This window comes from Haliotis rubra, unplaced genomic scaffold (assembly GCF_003918875.1).
Source record: "Haliotis rubra isolate DU_JTF1 unplaced genomic scaffold, ASM391887v1 Scf255, whole genome shotgun sequence".
Classification (NCBI taxonomy): Eukaryota; Metazoa; Mollusca; class Gastropoda; order Lepetellida; family Haliotidae; genus Haliotis; species Haliotis rubra.
In genome coordinates this window covers 1,316,806-1,338,150 of record NW_025766614.1, presented here as the reverse complement: position 1 = coordinate 1,338,150, position 21,345 = coordinate 1,316,806, and the positions used below count along the sequence as shown (strand labels likewise).

Here is a 21,345-nt window from a genome sequence, read left to right as displayed (position 1 = left end):
TAAAGACTGATAATATCATAGACTGATTGTGTTAAAGACTGATAGTTTCACAGATTGATTGTGTTAAAGACTGATAGTTTCACAGATTGATTCTGCAACAAGCTGATAGTTTCACAGACTGCGGTTACAAACTTACAGTTTAATTTTGTTGCAATGTCGTAATGCTTCAAGCTGATCTAGACTGTAAGTTTCATATTGAACGTTACGTATTGGAGCAGGACACTGTTTGTTATTTGTCGACAACCCATTACTTCATATATGTCCCGATTATTCGAAACTATTTTTCTCGTTGTAGCCGAAATGGGCGCAACGGATGAGCCAACTGCCAGAACACCGTGACGCACTGACGACCGTCAAGGCTGCTGCTGACATTGCCTGGAACACCACGTCTTTGTAGACGTCATCCCGATGCGTCTGTTCCAGTCAACGCAGTCAGGAATAGGCAGAATAACTACAGGATGACCCCATTGCTCATGTGGTCTGCTGCTATATGTGCCCAGTCGGTCACTCAAGGGCTTGGTCAGTGGATCTGCTGCTCTGCATGACGGCACGTGATTTACCTGGGGTTGGAGCGTAGCCTGGCGGGAATTAACGCCCGACATGCAAAACGCTCCTCTGTTGTCCATTTTTATGCCGATGTTGTGTCACATTTTTCCTAATAGTGATATTTTTTTATTAATCATGATTATGGACAGTGGTTCTGTTGACTTCATATGAAAGTAAGTGACTTGGGACACGTGCCTATGTGTTATGTATCAACAGTGATGAATCGCCACAGCTGACCCAAGTGCTGGGACGGGTCAAACGGACAGTAAATTTATCAATACAATATTATGTAACATGTTAAGCTTGTCCATTGCCTTACATAACGGTTGAATCATATTCTGATAATCGCCTTCGACGACAAACAGCTTTCAACATAGAAAGTATACGACAGACAGTTCCCCGTAAGCCGTGATGTATGTCAACCAAGCTACATATACGGTCATACATACTTTTACCCTTCTCTGGCCACGTTTCCGTTTGAACCTAGAACAAAAATGTAATTCCACGCAATAGGCCTCGACACCTGTAGAGTTGACACTGTATAATAAAGATCCCTTCTACTTTTTTTTATTTATCATTTGAACTACAAATTGTATTACATAATGAAAGGCTTTAGTTGGACTCCTAACCCCACGTTTGGGAATCACATGTAAGCCGATTATTGGTAACGTTTCCACGGGTAATGTTTTGTTTGTTTTTATTATCCCCCGCCGCGCGTTTAGCGCGAAGCAGGGATATACTAGTAGTATTAGGCGTTTAGTGCGAAGCAGGGGATATACTAGTAGTATTAGGCGTTTAGCGCGAAGCAGGGGATATACTAGTAGTATTAGGCGTTTAGCACGAAGCAGGGGATATACTAGTAGTATTAGGCGTTTACTAGTAGTATATAGGTAGTTTAGGCGTTTAGCAGGGGGATCTAATAGTAGTAGTAGCATTAGGCGTTTAGCGCGAAGCAGGGGTATACTAGTAGTATTAGGCGTTTAGCGCGAAGCAGGGGATATACTAGTAGTATTAGGCGTTTAGCGCGAAGCAGGGAGTATACGTAGCGCGAAGCAGGGATAGTAGTATTAGGCGTTTAGCGCGAAGCAGGGATATACTAGTAGTATTAGGCGTTTAGCGCGAAGCAGGGATATACTAGTAGTATTAGGGGTTTAGCGCGAAGCAGGGGATATACTAGTAGTATTAGGCGTTTAGCGAAGCAGGGGATATACTAGTAGTATTAGGCGTTTAGCGCGAAGCATAGGATATACTAGTAGTATTAGGCGTTTAGCGCGAAGCAGGGGATATACTAGTAGTATTAGGCGTTAAGCGCGAAGCAGGGGATATACTAGTAGTATTAGGCGTTTAGCGCGAAGCAGGGGATATACTAGTAGTATTAGGCGTTTAGCGCGAAGCAGGGATATACTAGTAGTATTAGGCGTTTAGCGCGAAGCAGGGATATACTATTAGTATTAGGCGTTTAGCGCAGCAGGGATATGCTAGTAGTATTAGGCGTTTAGCGCGAAGCAGGGGATATACTAGTAGTATTAGGCGTTTAGCGCGAAGCAGGGATATAGTAGTAGTATTAGGCGTTTAGCGCAAGCAGGGATACACTAGTAGTATTTGGCGTTTAGCGCGCGAAGGGGATACACTAGAAGTATTAGGCGTTTAGCGCGAAGCAGGGATATACTAGTAGTATTAGGCGTTTAGCGCGAAGCAGGGGATATACTAGTAGTATTAGGCGTTTAGCGCGAAGCATAGGATATACTAGTAGTATTAGGCGTTTAGCGCGAAGCAGGGATATACTATTAGTATTAGGCGTTTAGCGCGAAGCAGGGATATGCTAGTAGTATTAGGCGTTTAGCGCGAAGCAGGGGATATAGTAGTAGTATTAGGCGTTTAGCGCGAAGCAGGGGATACACTAGTAGTATTTGGCGTTTAGCGCGAAGCAGGGGATACACTAGAAGTATTAGGCGTTTAGCGCGAAGCAGGGGATATACTAGTAGTATTAGGCGTTTAGCGCGAAGCAGGGGATATACTAGTAGTATTAGGCGTTTAGCGCGAAGCATAGGATATACTAGTAGTATTAGGCGTTTAGCGCGAAGCAGGGGATATACTAGTAGTATTAGGCGTTAAGCGCGAAGCAGGGGGTATACTAGTAGTATTAGGCGTTTAGCGCGAAGCAGGGATATACTAGTAGTATTAGGCGTTTAGCGCGAAGCAGGGATATACTAGTAGTATTAGGCGTTTAGCGCGAAGCAGGGGATATACTAGTAGTATTAGGCGTTTAGCGCGAAGCAGGGGATATACTAGTAGTATTAGGCGTTAAGCGCGAAGCAGGGGTATACTAGTAGTATTAGGCGTTTAGCGCGAAGCAGGGGATATACTAGTAGTATTAGGCGTTTAGCGCGAAGCAGGGGATATACAAGTAGTATTAGGCGTTTAGCGCGAAGCATAGGATATACTAGTAGTATTAGGCGTTTAGCGCGAAGCAGGGGATATACTAGTAGTATTAGGCGTTAAGCGCGAAGCAGGGGGTATACTAGTAGTATTAGGCGTTTAGCGCGAAGCAGGGATATACTAGTAGTATTAGGCGTTTAGCGCGAAGCAGGGATATACTAGTAGTATTAGGCGTTTAGCGCGAAGCAGGGATATACTATTAGTATTAGGCGTTTAGCGCGAAGCAGGGATATGCTAGTAGTATTAGGCGTTTAGCGCGAAGCAGGGGATATACTAGTAGTATTAGGCGTTTAGCGCGAAGCAGGGATATAGTAGTAGTATTAGGCGTTTAGCGCGAAGCAGGGATACACTAGTAGTATTTGGCGTTTAGCGCGAAGCAGGGATACACTAGAAGTATTAGGCGTTTAGCGCGAAGCAGGGATATACTAGTAGTATTAGGCGTTTAGCGCGAAGCAGGGGATATACTAGTAGTATTAGGCGTTTAGCGCGAAGCATAGGATATACTAGTAGTATTAGGCGTTTAGCGCGAAGCAGGGATATACTATTAGTATTAGGCGTTTAGCGCGAAGCAGGGATATGCTAGTAGTATTAGGCGTTTAGCGCGAAGCAGGGATATAGTAGTAGTAGTATTAGGCGTTTAGCGCGAAGCAGGGGATACACTAGTAGTATTTGGCGTTTAGCGCGAAGCAGGGGATACACTAGAAGTATTAGGCGTTTAGCGCGAAGCAGGGATATACTAGTAGTATTAGGCGTTTAGCGCGAAGCAGGGATATACTAGTAGTATTAGGCGTTTAGCGCGAAGCAGGGATATACTAGTAGTATTAGGCGTTTAGCGCGAAGCAGGGGATATACTAGTAGTATTAGGCGTTTAGCGCGAAGCAGGGATATACTAGTAGTATTAGGCGTTAAGCGCGAAGCAGGGGTATACTAGTAGTATTAGGCGTTTAGCGCGAAGCAGGGGATATACTAGTAGTATTAGGCGTTTAGCGCGAAGCAGGGGATATACTAGTAGTATTAGGCGTTTAGCGCGAAGCAGGGATATACTAGTAGTATTAGGCGTTTAGCGCGAAGCAGGGGATATACTAGTAGTATTAGGCGTTAAGCAGGGGTATACTAGTAGTATTAGGCGTTTAGCGCGAAGCAGGGATATACTAGTAGTATTAGGCGTTTAGCGCGAAGCAGGGATATACTAGTAGTATTAGGCGTTTAGCGCGAAGCAGGGATATACTATTAGTATTAGGCGTTTAGCGCGAAGCAGGGATATGCTAGTAGTATTAGGCGTTTAGCGCGAAGCAGGGGATATACTAGTAGTATTAGGCGTTTAGCGCGAAGCAGGGATATAGTAGTAGTATTAGGCGTTTAGCGCGAAGCAGGGGATACACTAGTAGTATTTGGCGTTTAGCGCGAAGCAGGGGATACACTAGAAGTATTAGGCGTTTAGCGCGAAGCAGGGATATACTAGTAGTATTAGGCGTTTAGCGCGAAGCAGGGGATATACTAGTAGTATTAGGCGTTTAGCGCGAAGCATAGGATATACTAGTAGTATTAGGCGTTTAGCGCGAAGCAGGGATATACTATTAGTATTAGGCGTTTAGCGCGAAGCAGGGATATGTTACTAGTAGTATTAGGCGTTTAGCGCGAAGCAGGGATATAGTAGTAGTATTAGGCGTTTAGCGCGAAGCAGGGATACACTAGTAGTATTTGGCGTTTAGCGCGAAGCAGGGGATACACTAGAAGTATTAGGCGTTTAGCGCGAAGCAGGGATATACTTCAGTAGTATTAGGCGTTTAGCGCGAAGCAGGGGATATACTAGTAGTATTAGGCGTTTAGCGCGAAGCAGGGGATATACTAGTAGTATTAGGCGTTTAGCGCGAAGCAGGGGGATATACTAGTAGTATTAGGCGTTAAGCGCGAAGCAGGGGTATACTAGTAGTATTAGGCGTTTAGCGCGAAGCAGGGATATACTAGTAGTATTAGGCGTTTAGCGCGAAGCAGGGGATATACTAGTAGTATTAGGCGTTTAGCGCGAAGCATAGGATATACTAGTAGTATTAGGCGTTTAGCGCGAAGCAGGGGATATACTAGTAGTATTAGGCGTTAAGCGCGAAGCAGGGGTATACTAGTAGTATTAGGCGTTTAGCGCGAAGCAGGGATATACTAGTAGTATTAGGCGTTTAGCGCGAAGCAGGGATATACTAGTAGTATTAGGCGTTTAGCGCGAAGCAGGGATATACTATTAGTATTAGGCGTTTAGCGCGAAGCAGGGATATGCTAGTAGTATTAGGCGTTTAGCGCGAAGCAGGGGATATACTAGTAGTATTAGGCGTTTAGCGCGAAGCAGGGATATAGTAGTAGTATTAGGCGTTTAGCGCGAAGCAGGGGATACACTAGTAGTATTTGGCGTTTAGCGCGAAGCAGGGGATACACTAGAAGTATTAGGCGTTTAGCGCGAAGCAGGGATATACTAGTAGTATTAGGCGTTTAGCGCGAAGCAGGGGATATACTAGTAGTATTAGGCGTTTAGCGCGAAGCAGGGGATATACTAGAAGTATTAGGCGTTTAGCGCGAAGCAGGTGATATACTAGTAGTATTAGGCGTTTAGCGCGAAGCAGGGGATATACTAGTAGTATTAGGCGTTAAGCGCGAAGCAGGGGATACACTAGTAGTATTAGGCGTTTAGCGCGAAGCAGGGATAAACTAGTAGTATTAGGCGTTTAGCGCGAAGCAGGGATATACTAATAGTATTGGGCGTTTAGCGCGAAGCAGGGGATATACTAGTAGTATTAGGCGTTTAGCGCGAAGCAGGGATATGCTAGTAGTATTAGGCGTTTAGCGCGAAGCAGGGATATACTAGTAGTATTAGGCGTTTAGTGTGAAGCAGGGGATATACTAGTAGTATTAGGCTCCGTCCGTACGTCCGTACAAATTGGAATATCTTAAATATCGTTAACTTGATTCTTTTCATATTTGGTCTTAGGTTGATCACAATATGCAAAAGGTCCCAGTCAGGTTTGGTTTTCTTGACCTTCATTTCAAGGTCACAAGGAGACTTTAACGTTTTACCCTTGTCAGCGAGATATCTGAAGAACCCTTCCTGGATTTTCTTCATATTCAACACCAAGTTTCATCCAGGGCCCAGTCGATGTTTGTGACATTCACTTAATTGTCAAGGTCACAGCTACACTCTGACGATTTCATCATGTAAACCTGCATGTTAAGCTTGTCAGCCAGGTATCTCAAGAACCCATACCCAGGTCCCAGTCGATTTTGGTGACCTTCATGCAGTTTTCAAGGTCACAGCGACACTTTGAAGATTTCAGCATGTTAACCTGCATGTTAAGCTCGTCAGCGAGATACCTCAAGACCCATTCACTGGATGTTTTCGTATTTGACACCAAGCTTCATCTAGGGAAGGTGCAGGTTGACTAGTCAGGCTTTTGTTGACATTTAACTTCATCTTAGACTACATCCTTCACTTTCATTACTTTTTAAGTTTGATTTGATAATTATGTCACCTTAGTGACAATGCTTGTTCCATCTACATGAGGACGTGGTTAGGTAATCTGGACGGGAACGGCGACAAATGATGACGGGTGACTCCAGAACAATAAGGAGTGACTTGGTTTACGCTGCTTATAACAATATTCCAACAACACCACAGAAATGGACTTCACACATTGAGGAATCGAACTACGTCCCTCATCGAGACGAGCGAATCAGAAACATATCGGTTTGAGACACCAGCAATATGATGGAGTGTGTAAAACGTTGCCATTATCAGCTGGTCCAGGATTCAAATCCCAGATGCGTCTCAGAAAGCATGTTTGACCTGTTAACGAGATATTTAATTACTGTTTACAGAGAAATGTTCACACAGGAGCTATATCTGTCTCTGTCGGTTTGGCTATCACGGGTCTCCTTGAGTTTACACCATGTTAAACGCTTATCTTCACATGCAAGTGGGATTGCATTTCATGTTAGATACAGGCTGCTGAATGCATAGTACCCCGAGGGTAATTCGGAGCAGAGCAGGCCCCCAGTACGCAGTGCTATCCATATACGACTACTGAGGATAGCTGCAGGCGGACATCGTAGCTACCTCATAGAGTCAACCACTGGGCGTCTTGACCCTGACTCGAGTGTTTACAAGCCGACGTGATAAACGAGGGCTGACTGAGAAATTCTGAGCCCACGTTGAAGGAACTGCGTAGATCTGGTGTATCCACAAAACTGGAGGGAAAAGTCAGTAAAAATGTAGGGCGTGGTGATCTTTGGAAGATGGAGGAGCGCGCACCTGTCAAATACTTACAGGAAATAGTCATCCATGAAGTTATGGGTACAGCACTGTACAACCTAAATACAACACCACACCCTTTGCCTCCGTAAAGTGATGGTGGTCAGTATTGTTTAAGCTTCACGGAGTCAGTTCATTCCGTTATGACAAACGCTTTGACAATGCGTATCGTCGGGTTGAAAAGCTTCTGATATCTGATGAAAAACTCAGTAGGCACAGCATGTCTCATGAAAGTCTAGCTGTTTGAAGCTGACCAAGAAAGGTTCTTGCAGTGACTTGTGTCTGTGGCTGAAACCAGCATACTCCAGTTACAGCTTGAGCCTAAACAACAATCACAACAGGTATAATCATAGTAGACCATTACTTAAAAGACTAGACCGTAGCATATCATCCTTCACCTGTTAGGCAATGCATTACAGGAGGAAATACAAATTACACACGGAAGTCTGAGAAAAGGTATTCTTTTCCATCAGGAATGCACAAGTCAGTCATTGCCCTACAATCAACGAGAGTGGCTTTGAACTTCTTCCGTACTTTACTAGGATAATCTCCGTACATCATCCAAACGTCACTCAACGTAGGAAAGGACTATATTGAAAACTAACTCATTTTGTGTCTTTAGGTGTAGTGTTTGGCTCTGAAAATGCGGGTAGTGGAATATTCAAGTTCAAACTAGTATCTTACCAATAACTTTGAGATGGGACATGTTGTATTAACAAACTGCAGTAACTGCTTACAAATTCAAATTCTAGCGCTCTCTCTGTGAGAGCTGATGACATCATCAGGCCGTGCATCACAGCCCTGTGTCTCTTTATCGTCATTTTCAACTGCCTTCACTCAAGGTAAAGCAAATGATAGGATTACATAGAGGATTTGCATCTGTTAATGTGCAAGTGTTGGTTTGCATTATTTAATTTCATATAACATTTGATTATAACAGATGGAACGAAAGTTTTTGGCAGTAAATACCATTGCCCTGTAAAAAAGATTATATATGGCTGTCCCAAGCCATTTCTGTACGGATGGTACGAACAGAAATAGCTTCAATTCTCCACCGTTTTACCTACGTAGTGATGCGTGAGTGTGTAGGAGATATTTCCACCCAGTCTCCCGGTGGTGATGAACACGTCAGGCAGACGACACCACACAGTGCACGATGTCGTAACACCATTCTTGGGGCAGCATGTGGTTCATTTCACGTATGTTTCTTCATGTCCTAGGCTGCGCGCCATCTCAAGATAAAAACCGACAATTCGCGATAAACTTTAACAGGGTATACATGAAAGAGATATCCACAAGCAAGCAGGCGAACACTGAACGTCTCACCACATCTGCAGCATCTTGAACATGTTTCCAGGGAAACTTCAGTGCATGTGTTGTCATCAGTATTTATTCCATTGTTTTTCTTACTTTTACTTTGTGAGCATGCATGTTTTTGTCTACCCTGCAGACCAACAGACGTCATCATTCTTCCCTGGGTCAGCTTGCAGCGTTCAGGTCACCCTCGGAGGTCAGTTATGAGGTACAGATCAAAGTGACACGCAGAGGAACAAGGCGTTGAAAGATAAAATCCAGTGAAACCTAAATAGATCGTCATACGTGCTAGGGTTGTAATCACGCACATCTAAACTTGGAAAAACACATCAGTTGCCTTTAAAAAGGCCGAGGATGGTGCACATCAAGAGTGCATTTATCAATGAGATGTGTGTTATATAAGTGTATACCTGTTCTACTGCGCTGCTAAAACTTAGATATATGTTATTCATGTTGTAAAGGGAAACATTAATATGACGAGGGTCTTGCACTACAGATACTGGCAAATCTCATCTTCGCCTGCCACCCAGTACTGCCGGTACATACATATATAGTCTCAAAACATATAAATATGAATGTTATGATCGATCGTCGGAAGAAACATCATGAAATAATTCTTAAGTGCAAGTGGATAAAGAGTCATTCTTGATTTTGACACTTTACCTAAAGGTCGTCAAATGGTCGTCAAGTCATCAGTTTTGTTGAATGTGTATTTGTGATCCGACTGGGAATGTGCTATATATGTGATGAACGTCTAAGGGCCCTTGGCATGCTCCAATCTGGTAGAACCCAATACCTTCAGCGTGTTCAGTCTATGACTTTGTAGACTTTGGAAAAGGTCCCTGCAAAAACAATGTTAATGGTAGTTAGCACATAGATCGTTTTAGATCAACAACACAACACCAGGGTCGATTAATCATAAGCAGGGCTGAAAGAATCGCTGTTTACTTGTGCCAGCCCACGGAGTAGGAGATCGTCTGCCTGCAGCTAACGTGCATGCTTGGCGACCTCATGTTTTACCAACGGTAACAAATCGACACATTCCAGCCAGACGCTAATGGCGTTTAAAGTGTAGAAACTGGGGGAATCGCCGATGAAATGATTTAAGATATGCTTGATAAAGCAGTCTTGATTCCCTAGACAGACACAACAACGTGCAAACAGTGTAAGGCAACAATGAGGGGTGGGATCAAGATGACTGTATGGACGCATCTGTGTATTATGCATGGAAAGATTGCTGGGTACTACTACTCGTAATAGTTGTTTGCGGGACATGCTGGACATTTTCATCATCCATGACCTTGATGCTCCTGCCACTGTGGACATGCATGGCTGGTTCCAGTAACAAACACCACCAGGATATGCAATGGCCAGCCGTAAGCCATGATCTTCTCTTCGTCATGGAACCTACCTAGGATGTACTCGGGAGACATGTACGCCCGAACTGGGTCAGGCGCTGCAAGAGGAGTGAACAGGAGTGACATTAAAAGATTCATTCGGACATGTCAAAATAGATAGTGGGTCATTTGGGAGGGCCATGACCCATTACTGACCAAGGCAGTTCAAAAGTTCGTTCTTGGCTGTTTGCACCCAACATTACACCGATTGTCAGGTTAGACGATGTCAATCCATTTTTTATCATTCCATAACCATCACCTGATACCTCTGTGTATGTATGTAACCCTCTGCTACGAATATCCTCTCTTCTTTTGGAGAGTATAATTGAAACACCATTGTCTCTCTTCAGAGTTTCGGAAAGAGTATTTAACAACTACCCCTTGGAGTAGGTGATAGATGTGACAACACCGGTACACGTGATAGATGTGACAACACCGGTACACATGATAGCTGTGACAACACCGGTACACGTGATAGGTTGGGACAACACCGGTACACGTGAGAGATGTGACAACACCGGTACACGTGATAGATGTGACAACACCGGTACACATGAGAGATGTGACAACACCGGTACACGTGATAGATGTGACAACACTGGTACACGTGATAGATGTGACAACACCGGTACACGTGATAGATGTGACAACACCGGTACACGTGATAGGTTTGGACAACACCGTTACATGTGATAGGTTGGGACAACACCGGTACACGTGATAAATGTGACAACACCGGTACATGTGATATGTTGGGACAACACCGGTACATGTGATAGGTTGGGACAACACCGGTAAACGTGATAGATGTGACAACACCGGTACGCGTAATAGATGTGACAACACCGGTACGCGTGATAGATGTGACAACACCGGTACACGTGATAGGTTGGGACAACACCGGTACACATGATAACTGTGACAACACCGGCACACCTGATAGATGTGACAACACCGCTACACGTGATAGTTTGGGAGAACACCGCTACACGTGATACACACGAAACCAGTTCCTGAACTTAGATTGTAAGTTCTTGGAACAAATTCTATAAAGGCACCTGAGTTTCAGAGCAGAAGTCGCAAGGACATGAGGTCATTTGAAGATTTAGTTCAGTTTACCAGTTTGGTGTTTAACGCCACACTCATCAATGTTCCAGTTATTGAATCTGGGTCATATAATCCGGTGATTGACATCACACGCATCGATCTAGGTGATTGGGACACGATACATTACATCAACTGTCAGCGAGCCTGACCACCCGATACTGCTTATCATCTCTGACAACAAGTACTGGTTGGAGACCAGTTCTATCCCGGATCTTGACGGTTTGTTTAACCTGACTGACAGTGTGTTTAGAATGCCGTGGTGTTAATGCAGGCGGGTTTGCATACTAAGATCGTCAATGTAAAGTTACAGCACGTATTAATTTGAAGATATGGTTTCAAAGGAAAGATGGTCGAACGACAGACACAACATAAACGTTCTATATATTCTTATCGATCACATCTGAACTTCAAAGTGAAATTAAGAAAAACGGTTCGCTCTACCACCATGTATAGTGTAATAAAACTCACTTTCGTCCTGAACTATTATAACGTTAAAAGTTCGAGGACGCTTGCGTCCGAGTGCTTTAACGTTATAATAGTTCAGGGCGAAAGTGTGTTTTATTACACTATACATGGTGGTAGAGCGAACTGTATTTCTTTTCTAAGATGCCAAATTTAATACTTTCTAAGGATAATTACGATTAATTTAAGGCAGACAACAAACGACGGTGTCGGTGACCTAAATTAAGAATCCTCGCACAGGGCTAACTGTTGCGCTGTTCTATTGATGTGTCTGCCCCCCAACGTTAAGACGAACGTTACCAGAAAAAAAACCAAATGATAACAGCTTGATGACGGTTTACGTTCGGATTAAATATCTTCTCTGAATTATTTTAATTACATCTGTCATTAACGTAAACCATATGGGGCAATATGAACGTCGCATTTCTACTACCAACGTAAGTTAAGATCAGTACATTCAGATGAAGCTGAGGAATCAAGCGACATTCCACCATTGCATTGTGGGAATGTAAACATTGCGAACGCTACCGTGTCGCTGAAAACTTGTGAGTCGAATTGACTCATTTTAACCGTCGTAAAACATAAACGTAATGTTTCCACCAGTGATGTGAGCTGCGTGAAGCAACTGCAAAACAAGAAACGGGATGCAACGGAGTAGTTTACTGTAGGAGGCCGTACGAGGCGATGACCACTGACATGCATCGTGACGTTGCTTACATTGTGACGTAATGTAAAATGGTTCGATTACGAGGGGGCACACTAGAATGGCGAAGTGACGGGATAACGTCATTTAATTGTTACGTCATCAAAAGAACTATACCTTTATAGTCTGATAATGTTTGTTTTTTTCGATTGTTCTAACCGCTAGGCATCTTAGAATTTCCCATATTTCCCTGTGTTCATCCACGGATTTTGTTACACGTGATAGTCATGATCATACTATCGAAGGTTAATTATATGACAGATAAACCTATTTACACACTTGCAAGAACCACACAGGGCAATTTGTTTGACCTCACTTGTGATGTAGTCTCCCACATAACACAGGGACAGAAATTGTAATTAATGTGGCGCAACACAGAAGTTTACAAAAATGAAGCATACAACGTCTGTGGTAGACTAACGCTTAATCTCGGAATATATATAAATTTGATTGTAACAAATAAACCCATTTAAATTGAAGACCATAGATTCAGAACCTGAGGAAATCTAGACTTGCTTCATTTAGGGATTTAGCACTGCAGGGAGGGCTAAGCTGTAGGGAAACTAATGTGGTTCAGGGGCTGTGAGACAAACTACGTTTATGGATGATGACAACTTCTTGTTTACTGCATAGAGCAACGTTTCGATGTAGATTCTTACACCGTTATCAAGCTAAAAGTTCAGCTAGATAACGGTATGAGAATCTACCTCGAAACGTTGTCATCCACAAACGTTGTATGCTTCAGTTTTGACTCGCCAAGAATGCCGATCAAATAATCAGAAGTTTTCAGTTGTACGACAGTGTTCTACAGCTAAAGGGGGACAACTCATGTACGCCCATCTTGCTAAACACCAAATGTTTCCCAAACACCTCTGTTCTAACGTCATATGTTTTAACCTAAGCATTCAACAGTCATCACTTGTACAAGTATGCTCGCTCTTCCCTGAAATCTGCTAGAAAATGACATCTTGTGTCGAGTTTAGCCAGCTTCATTTCCGAGTGCAGAAAGATGAACACACCGACGCCCGTCCTGTACATATCGCTGTACATAGCCATACAGCACACGTCAGACACCATTCAATACTGAAAAACAGTTCTTAGTTCTGAGGATGTATGTATTAAAAACATATCAAACTTACACAATATATATGTTTTTATGGCTTGTATCGGGTTCTTGATTTGATGTTCACATCAACAGTAAATACTGGCTATATTACAATAAGGTGTCAACTAATGGCTTATATTTTGCCATATTTGTGTATCCTATTTCCATTGAAAAGGACATCTCGCACCACGTTTTCGGGTATTTTCCGAACAATATTTCCATAGCTGCATTTTGTGTCCGAAGGCCTCGCTGGTGGGGACTGGGATATCTAATTAATAAACCCTCCAGAGGTCCTGAATTTCCCGACCGATATGACTCAGTGATATCCAGATGAGGATGACGAACGACGTGTTTTCACTTCACCATCAAGGAATAAGATAATGTCCTCAATCCCTCAGAACTTCGTGTACAGTACTTTGTATTTACAGTGGAAGCAACGCCGCATTACATTATCATTTAGTAATATGACAAAGTTACATTCCCATAACACAAATCCAGCTTACCATTGCGCTTTCAAACGTTTTACGAGGACCTTTACGGGAAAACGTCGTCAGTTAGTCCATGTCTTTGAATAAGTATATAATCTTTTATTTATGCTGCAATATCTCACCGCCTGCTGTTTTCTCCCGACAACCAGCTGACAGCAGATCAGGGTAGACGGGACATGCACAAAGTACATGTATCGTTAACATAGGTGATACATTACAGGAAATACTCACTTGTGAAGCACATGTATCCTTAACATAGCTGATACATTACAGGAAATACTCACCTGTCAAGCACATTGTCTCCCGACAACCAACTGACAGCAGATCAGGGTAGACGGGACATGCACAAAGTACATGTATCGTTAACATAGGTGATACATTACAGGAAATACTCACCTGTCAAGCACATTGTCTCCCGACAACCAACTGACAGCAGATCAGGGTAGACGGGACATGCACAAAGTACATGTATCGTTAACATAGGTGATACATTACAGGAAATACTCACTTGTGAAGCACATGTATCCTTAACATAGCTGATACATTACAGGAAATACTCACCTGTCAAGCACATTGTCTCCCGACAACCAGCTGACAGCAGATCAGGGTAGACGGGTCATGCACAAAGTACATGTATCGTTAACATAGGTGATACATTACAGGAAATACTCACTTGTGAAGCACATGTATCCTTAACATAGCTGATACATTACAGGAAATACTCACCTGTCAAGCACATGTATCGTTAACATAGCTGATACACTACAGGAAATACTCCCTTGTGAAGCACATGTATCCTTAACATAGGTGATACATTACAGGAAATACTCACCTGTCAAGCACATTGTCTCCCGACAACCAGCTGACAGCAGATCAGGGTAGACGGGACATGCACAAAGTACATGTATCGTTAACATAGGTGATACATTACAGGAAATACTCACTTGTGAAGCACATGTATCCTTAACATAGCTGATACATTACAGGAAATACTCACCTGTCAAGCACATTGTCTCCCGACAACCAACTGACAGCAGATCAGGGTAGACGGGACATGCACAAAGTACATGTATCGTTAACATAGGTGATACATTACAGGAAATACTCACCTGTCAAGCACATTGTCTCCCGACAACCAACTGACAGCAGATCAGGGTAGACGGGACATGCACAAAGTACATGTATCGTTAACATAGGTGATACATTACAGGAAATACTCACTTGTGAAGCACATGTATCCTTAACATAGCTGATACATTACAGGAAATACTCACCTGTCAAGCACATTGTCTCCCGACAACCAGCTGACAGCAGATCAGGGTAGACGGGTCATGCACAAAGTACATGTATCGTTAACATAGGTGATACATTACAGGAAATACTCACTTGTGAAGCACATGTATCCTTAACATAGCTGATACATTACAGGAAATACTCACCTGTCAAGCACATGTATCGTTAACATAGCTGATACAATACAGGAAATACTCACTTGTGAAGCACATGTATCGTTAACATAGGTGATACATTACAGGAAATACTCACCTGTCAAGCACATTGTCTCCCGACAACCAGCTGACAGCAGATCAGGGTAGACGGGACATGCACAAAGTACATGTATCGTTAACATAGGTGATACATTACAGGAAATACTCACTTGTGAAGCACATGTATCGTTAACATAGGTGATACATTACAGGAAATACTCACTTGTGAAGCACATGTATCCTTAACATAGCTGATACATTACAGGAAATACTCACTTGTGAACCACATGTATCGTCAACATAGCTGATACACTACAGGAAATACTCACCTGTCAAGCACATTGTCTCCCGACAACCAGCTGACAGCAGATCAGGGTAGACGGGACATGCACAAAGTACATGTATCGTTAACATAGGTGATACATTACAGGAAATACTCACTTGTGAAGCACATGTATCCTTAACATAGCTGATACATTACAGGAAATACTCACCTGTCAAGCACATTGTCTCCCGACAACCAACTGACAGCAGATCAGGGTAGACGGGACATGCACAAAGTACATGTATCGTTAACATAGGTGATACATTACAGGAAATACTCACCTGTCAAGCACATTGTCTCCCGACAACCAACTGACAGCAGATCAGGGTAGACGGGACATGCACAAAGTACATGTATCGTTAACATAGGTGATACATTACAGGAAATACTCACTTGTGAAGCACATGTATCGTTAACATAGATGATACATTACAGGAAATACTCACTTGTGAAGCACATGTATCCTTAATATAGGTGATACATTACAGGAAATACTCACTTGTGAACCACATGTATCGTTAGAATAGGTGGTACATTACAGGAAAAAGCTCACCAGTAAAGCACATGTACCGTTTACACAGGTGATACATTACAGGAAATGCTCACCAGTGAAGCACATGTACCGTTAGCATAGGCGGTACATTACAGGAAAAAGCTCACCAGTAAAGCACATGTACCGTTAACATAGGTGGTACATTACAGGAAATACTCACCTGTGAAGCACATGTATCGTTAACAAAGGTGGTACATTACAGGAAATACTCACTTGTGAAGCACATGTATCGTTATAATAGGTGGTACATTACAGGAAATACTCACCTGTGAAGCACATGTATCGTTAGAATAGGTGGTACATTACAGGAAATACTCACTTGTGAAGCACATGTATCGTTATAATAGGCGGTACATTACAGGAAATACTCACTTGTGAAGCACATGTATCCTTAACATAGGTGGTACATTACAGGAAACACTCACCTGTGAAGCACATGTATCCTTATCATAGACGATACACTACAGGAAATACTCACTTGTGAAGCACATGTATCCTTAACATAGGTGGTACATTACAGGAAACACTCACTTGTGAAGCACATGTATCCTTAACATAGGTGATACATTACAGGGAATACTCACTTGTGAAGCACATGTATCGTTAACATAGGTGGTACACTACAGGAAATACTCACTTGTGAAGCACATGTATCGTTAACATAGGTGGTACACTACAGGAAATACTCACTTGTGAAGCACATGTATCGTTAACATAGGTGATACATTACAGGAAATACTCACTTGTGAAGCACATGTATCCTTAACATAGGTGATACATTACAGGAAATACCCACCTGTGAAGCACATGTATCGTTAGAATAGGTGATACATTACAGGAAATGCTCACCAGTGGAGCACATGTATCATTAACATAGGTGATACATTACAGGAAATACTCGTCTGTGAAGCACATGTATCCTTAACATAGGTGATACATTACAGGAAATGCTCACTTGTGAAGCCCATGTATCGTTAACATAGGTGGTACATTACAGGAAATACTCACCTGTGAAGCACATGTATCCTTAACATAGGTGGTACATTACAGGAACTGCTCACCAGTGAAGCACATGTACCGTTAACATAGGTGGTACATTACAGGAAATACTCAGCTGTGAAGCACATGTACCGTTAACATAGACGGTACATTACAGGAAATACTCACTTGTGAAGCACATGTATCGTTAACAAAGGTGGTACATTACAGGAAATACTCACTTGTGAAGCACATGTATCGTTAACATAGGTGGTACATTACAGGAAATACTCACCTGTGAAGCACATGTATCGTTAACATATGTGATACATTACAGGAAATGCTCACCAGTGAAGCACATGTACCGTTAACATTGGTGATACATTACAGGAAATACTCACCTGTGAAGCACATGTATCATTAGAATAGGTGGTACATTACAGGGAATACTCACTTGTGAAGCACATGTACCGTTAAGATAGACGATACATTACAGGAAATACTCACCTGTGAAGCACATGTATCGTTAACATAGACGATACATTACAGGAAATACTCACTTGTGAAACACATGTATCGTTAACATAGGTGATACATTACAGGAAATACTCACTTGTGAAGCACATGTATCGTTAACATAGGTGATACATTCCAGGAAATATACTCACTTGTGAAGCCCATGTATCCTTACCATAGGTAATACATTACAGGAAATACTCACTTGTGAAGCCCATGTATCGTTAACATAGGTGATACATTCCAGGAAATACTCACTTGTGAAGCACATACGACAGTTACACATCAATATTCGCAGATGGACCCAAGGATGGTCAGTGAATCCAACACGATCTCATCTCGGCTACCAGATTACAGTTTCAAAGAAGAAACAAATGCAATTTAAAAGCTCTAAAGTGAATCTCCTTTTGTTGGTTAAACCGCCATTTTGAAATCGTTTAATACAATGGTAGACGGTGCAGCAAAGCATGCACTCTACGATTCTGAGACACCTAATCCTGATATTACATGTTATACTAGAAGGAGGTGGTACATCCATGAAGGTATAAAAAAATACATGAAACTGAGCCATTCCTACATGGGTTGTCATTCCAATACTGTATATCATTATGCGACGATTGCTTTCATCACATATGACGTTTACGTCAATGTTACTTTTGTAGAAATACAAGGTTGAAAGATCGACGAGTGAAAGGACTCACTCACTCATGCAGTTCTGCTGAGATACTTTCCTTGAAAAGTAATTGTCTGGAAATAATTATGCACATGAGCTCTGAGTAGCACCATAATTCTGACTGTATATGAATTTTGAATTATTTAATCAATTCACTTAAATTTAATTAATGAAATATGTTTAATTTATTTATATATCACCCATTGGTAACATTTTCATAACTAGATTATTTATTTGATTTCTTCATCAAAAAGTACTTTTTTTTCTTAAATATCAGGGATCAGTGAACTTTGGATCCTTACAAAAATGATAACGTTGTTAATGAATTTATTTTATTGATTTACCTTTCATGGGAAGAGTGAAAACCTGTATTAATATTCCTTAATAGATTCACTAACATACGGTTTGTGATATACTAGTATATATATTTTGAAAATAGCTCCATAATGTTTTTGGTTTTCTACAGTGTAGTCATAAGATTTTTTATATACTTTTATTACTTCAACAATATTAATATTTAACTACGGAATAAATCATGAAATGTTCAATTTAAAACCGTGACTCCAGAAGAAGGTATGAGTTACCTGGGTCATCGATCTCCAGACAAGGAAAGTCATACGGGTACCCTGGGTCATCGATCTCCAGACAAGGAAAGTCATACGGGTACCCTGGGATGTCGATCTCCAGACAAGAAAAGTCACACGGGTTCCCTGGGTCATCGACCTCCAGACAAGGAAAGTCATACGGGTACCATGGGTTGTCGATCTCCAGACAAGGAAAATCATACGGGTACCCTGGGTCATCGATCTCCAGACAAAGAAAGTCATATGACTACCCTGGGTTGTCGATCTCCAGACAAGGAAAGTCATACGGGTACCCTGGGTGGTCGATCTCCAGACAAGGAAAGTAATACGGGTACCCTGGGTCGTCTACCTCCAGACAAGGAAAGTCATACGGGTACCATGGGTGTTGATTTCCAGACAAGGAAAGTCACACGGGTTCCCTGGGTCATCGATTTCCAGACGAGGAAAGTCATACTGGTACCATGGGTCATCGATCTCCAGACAAGGAAAGTCATACGGGTTCCCTGGGTTGTCGATCTCCAGACAAGGAAAATCATACGGGTACCCTTGGTCATCGACCTCCAGACAAGGAAAGTCATACGTGTACCATGGGTGTTCATCTCCAGACAAGGAAAGTCACACGGGTTCCCTGGGTCATCGATTTCCAGACGAGGAAAGTCATATGGGTACCATGGGTCATCGATCTCCAGACAAGGAAAGTCATACGGGTTCCCTGGGTTGTCGATCTCCAGACAAGGAAAATCATACGGGTACCCTGGGTCATCGATCTCCAGACAAGGAAAGTCATACGGGTACCCTGGGTTGTCGATCTCCAGACAAGGAAAGTCATATGGGTACCCTAGGTCGTCGATCTCCAGACAAGGAAAGTCATACGGGTTCCCTGGGTCGTCTACCTCCAGACAAGGAAAATCATACGGGTTCCCTGGGTTGTCGATCTCCAGACAAGGAAAGTCATACGGGTTCCCTTGGTCATCGACCTCCAGACGAGGAAAGTCATACGGGTACCATGGGTCATCGATCTCCAGACAAGGAAAGTCATACGGGTACCATGGGTTGTCGATCTCCAGACAAGGAAAGTCATACGGCTACCCTGGGTCGTCGACCTCCAGACAAGGAAAGTCATATGGGTTCCCTCGGTCATCGACTTCCAGACAAGGAATGTCATATGGGTACCCTGGGTCATCGATGTCCAGACAAGGAAAGTGCTACGAGTTCCCTGGGTTGTCGATCTCAAGACAAGGAAAGTCATACGAGTTCCCTGGGTTGTCGATCTCCAGACAAGGAAAGTCATACGGGTACCATGGGTCATCGATCTCCAGACAAGGAAAGTCATATGGTTTCCCTGGGTCATCGACCTCCAGACAAGGAAAGTCATACGGGTACGCGGAGTGTTGATCTCCAGACAAGGAAAGTCACACGGGTTCCCTGGGTCATCGATTTCCAGACGAGGAAAGTCATACGGGTACCCTGGGTCATCGATGTCCAGACAAGGAAAGTCATACGGGTACCCTGGGTCGTCTACCTCCAGACAAGGAAAGTCATACGGGTTCCCTGGGTTGTCGATCTCCAGACAAGGAAAGTCATACGGGTTCCCTGGGTTGTCAATTTCCAGACAAGGAAAGTCATATGGGTACCCTGGGTGATCGATTTCCAGACTATGAAAGTCATATGGGTACCCTGGGTCTTCGACCTCCAGACAAGGAAAGTCAAACGGGTACCCTGGGTTGTCGATTTCAAGACAAGGAAAGTCATACGGGTACCTTGGGTCGTCGATCTCCAGACAAGGAAAATCATACGGGTACCCTGGGTCGTCTACCTCCAGACAAGGAAAGTCATACGGGTTCCCTGGGTTGTCAATCTCCAGACAAGGAAAGTCATACGGGTTCCCTGGGTCATCGACCTCCAGACGAGGAAAGTCATACGGGTACCCTGGGTCATCGATTTCCAGACAAGGAAAGTCATACGGGTACCATGGGTCATCGATCTCCTGACAAGGAAAGTCATATGGGTACCCTGGGTCATCGATCTCCAGACAAGGAAAGTCATATGGGTTCCCTGGGTCATCGATCTCCAGACAAGGAAAGTCATATGGGTACCCAGGGTCATCGACCTCCAAAAAGGAAAGTCATACGGGTACAATGGGTGTTCATCTCCAGACGAAGAAAGTCACACGGGTTCCCTGGGTCATCGATTTCCCGACGAGGAAAGTCATACGGGTACCATGGGTCATCGATCTCCAGACAAGGCAAGTCATATGGGTACCATGGGTTGTCGATTTCAAGACAAGGAAAGTCATACGGGTACCTTGGGTCGTCGATCTCCAGACAAGGAAAATCATACGGGTACCCTGGGTCGTCTACCTCCAGACAAGGAA

The 21,345-nt window shown here is 43.0% G+C and overlaps 1 protein-coding gene across 3 annotated transcripts in view; it reads left to right on the top strand.

Annotated features, from left to right (window-relative positions):
- Positions 1–1,109, top strand: part of LOC124279722 (fibroblast growth factor receptor 3-like) — a 29,924-nt gene extending 28,815 nt beyond the window's left edge. For all 3 annotated transcript variants that reach the window (XM_046715584.1, XM_046715585.1, XM_046715583.1), the window contains exon 8: positions 296–1,109. In XM_046715584.1, coding sequence (XP_046571540.1) covers positions 296–339 — 44 coding nt within the window. In that variant the 3' untranslated portion in view covers positions 340–1,109. The remainder of the gene's footprint in view (positions 1–295) is intronic.
- Positions 1,110–21,345: the final 20,236 nt, after the last annotated feature.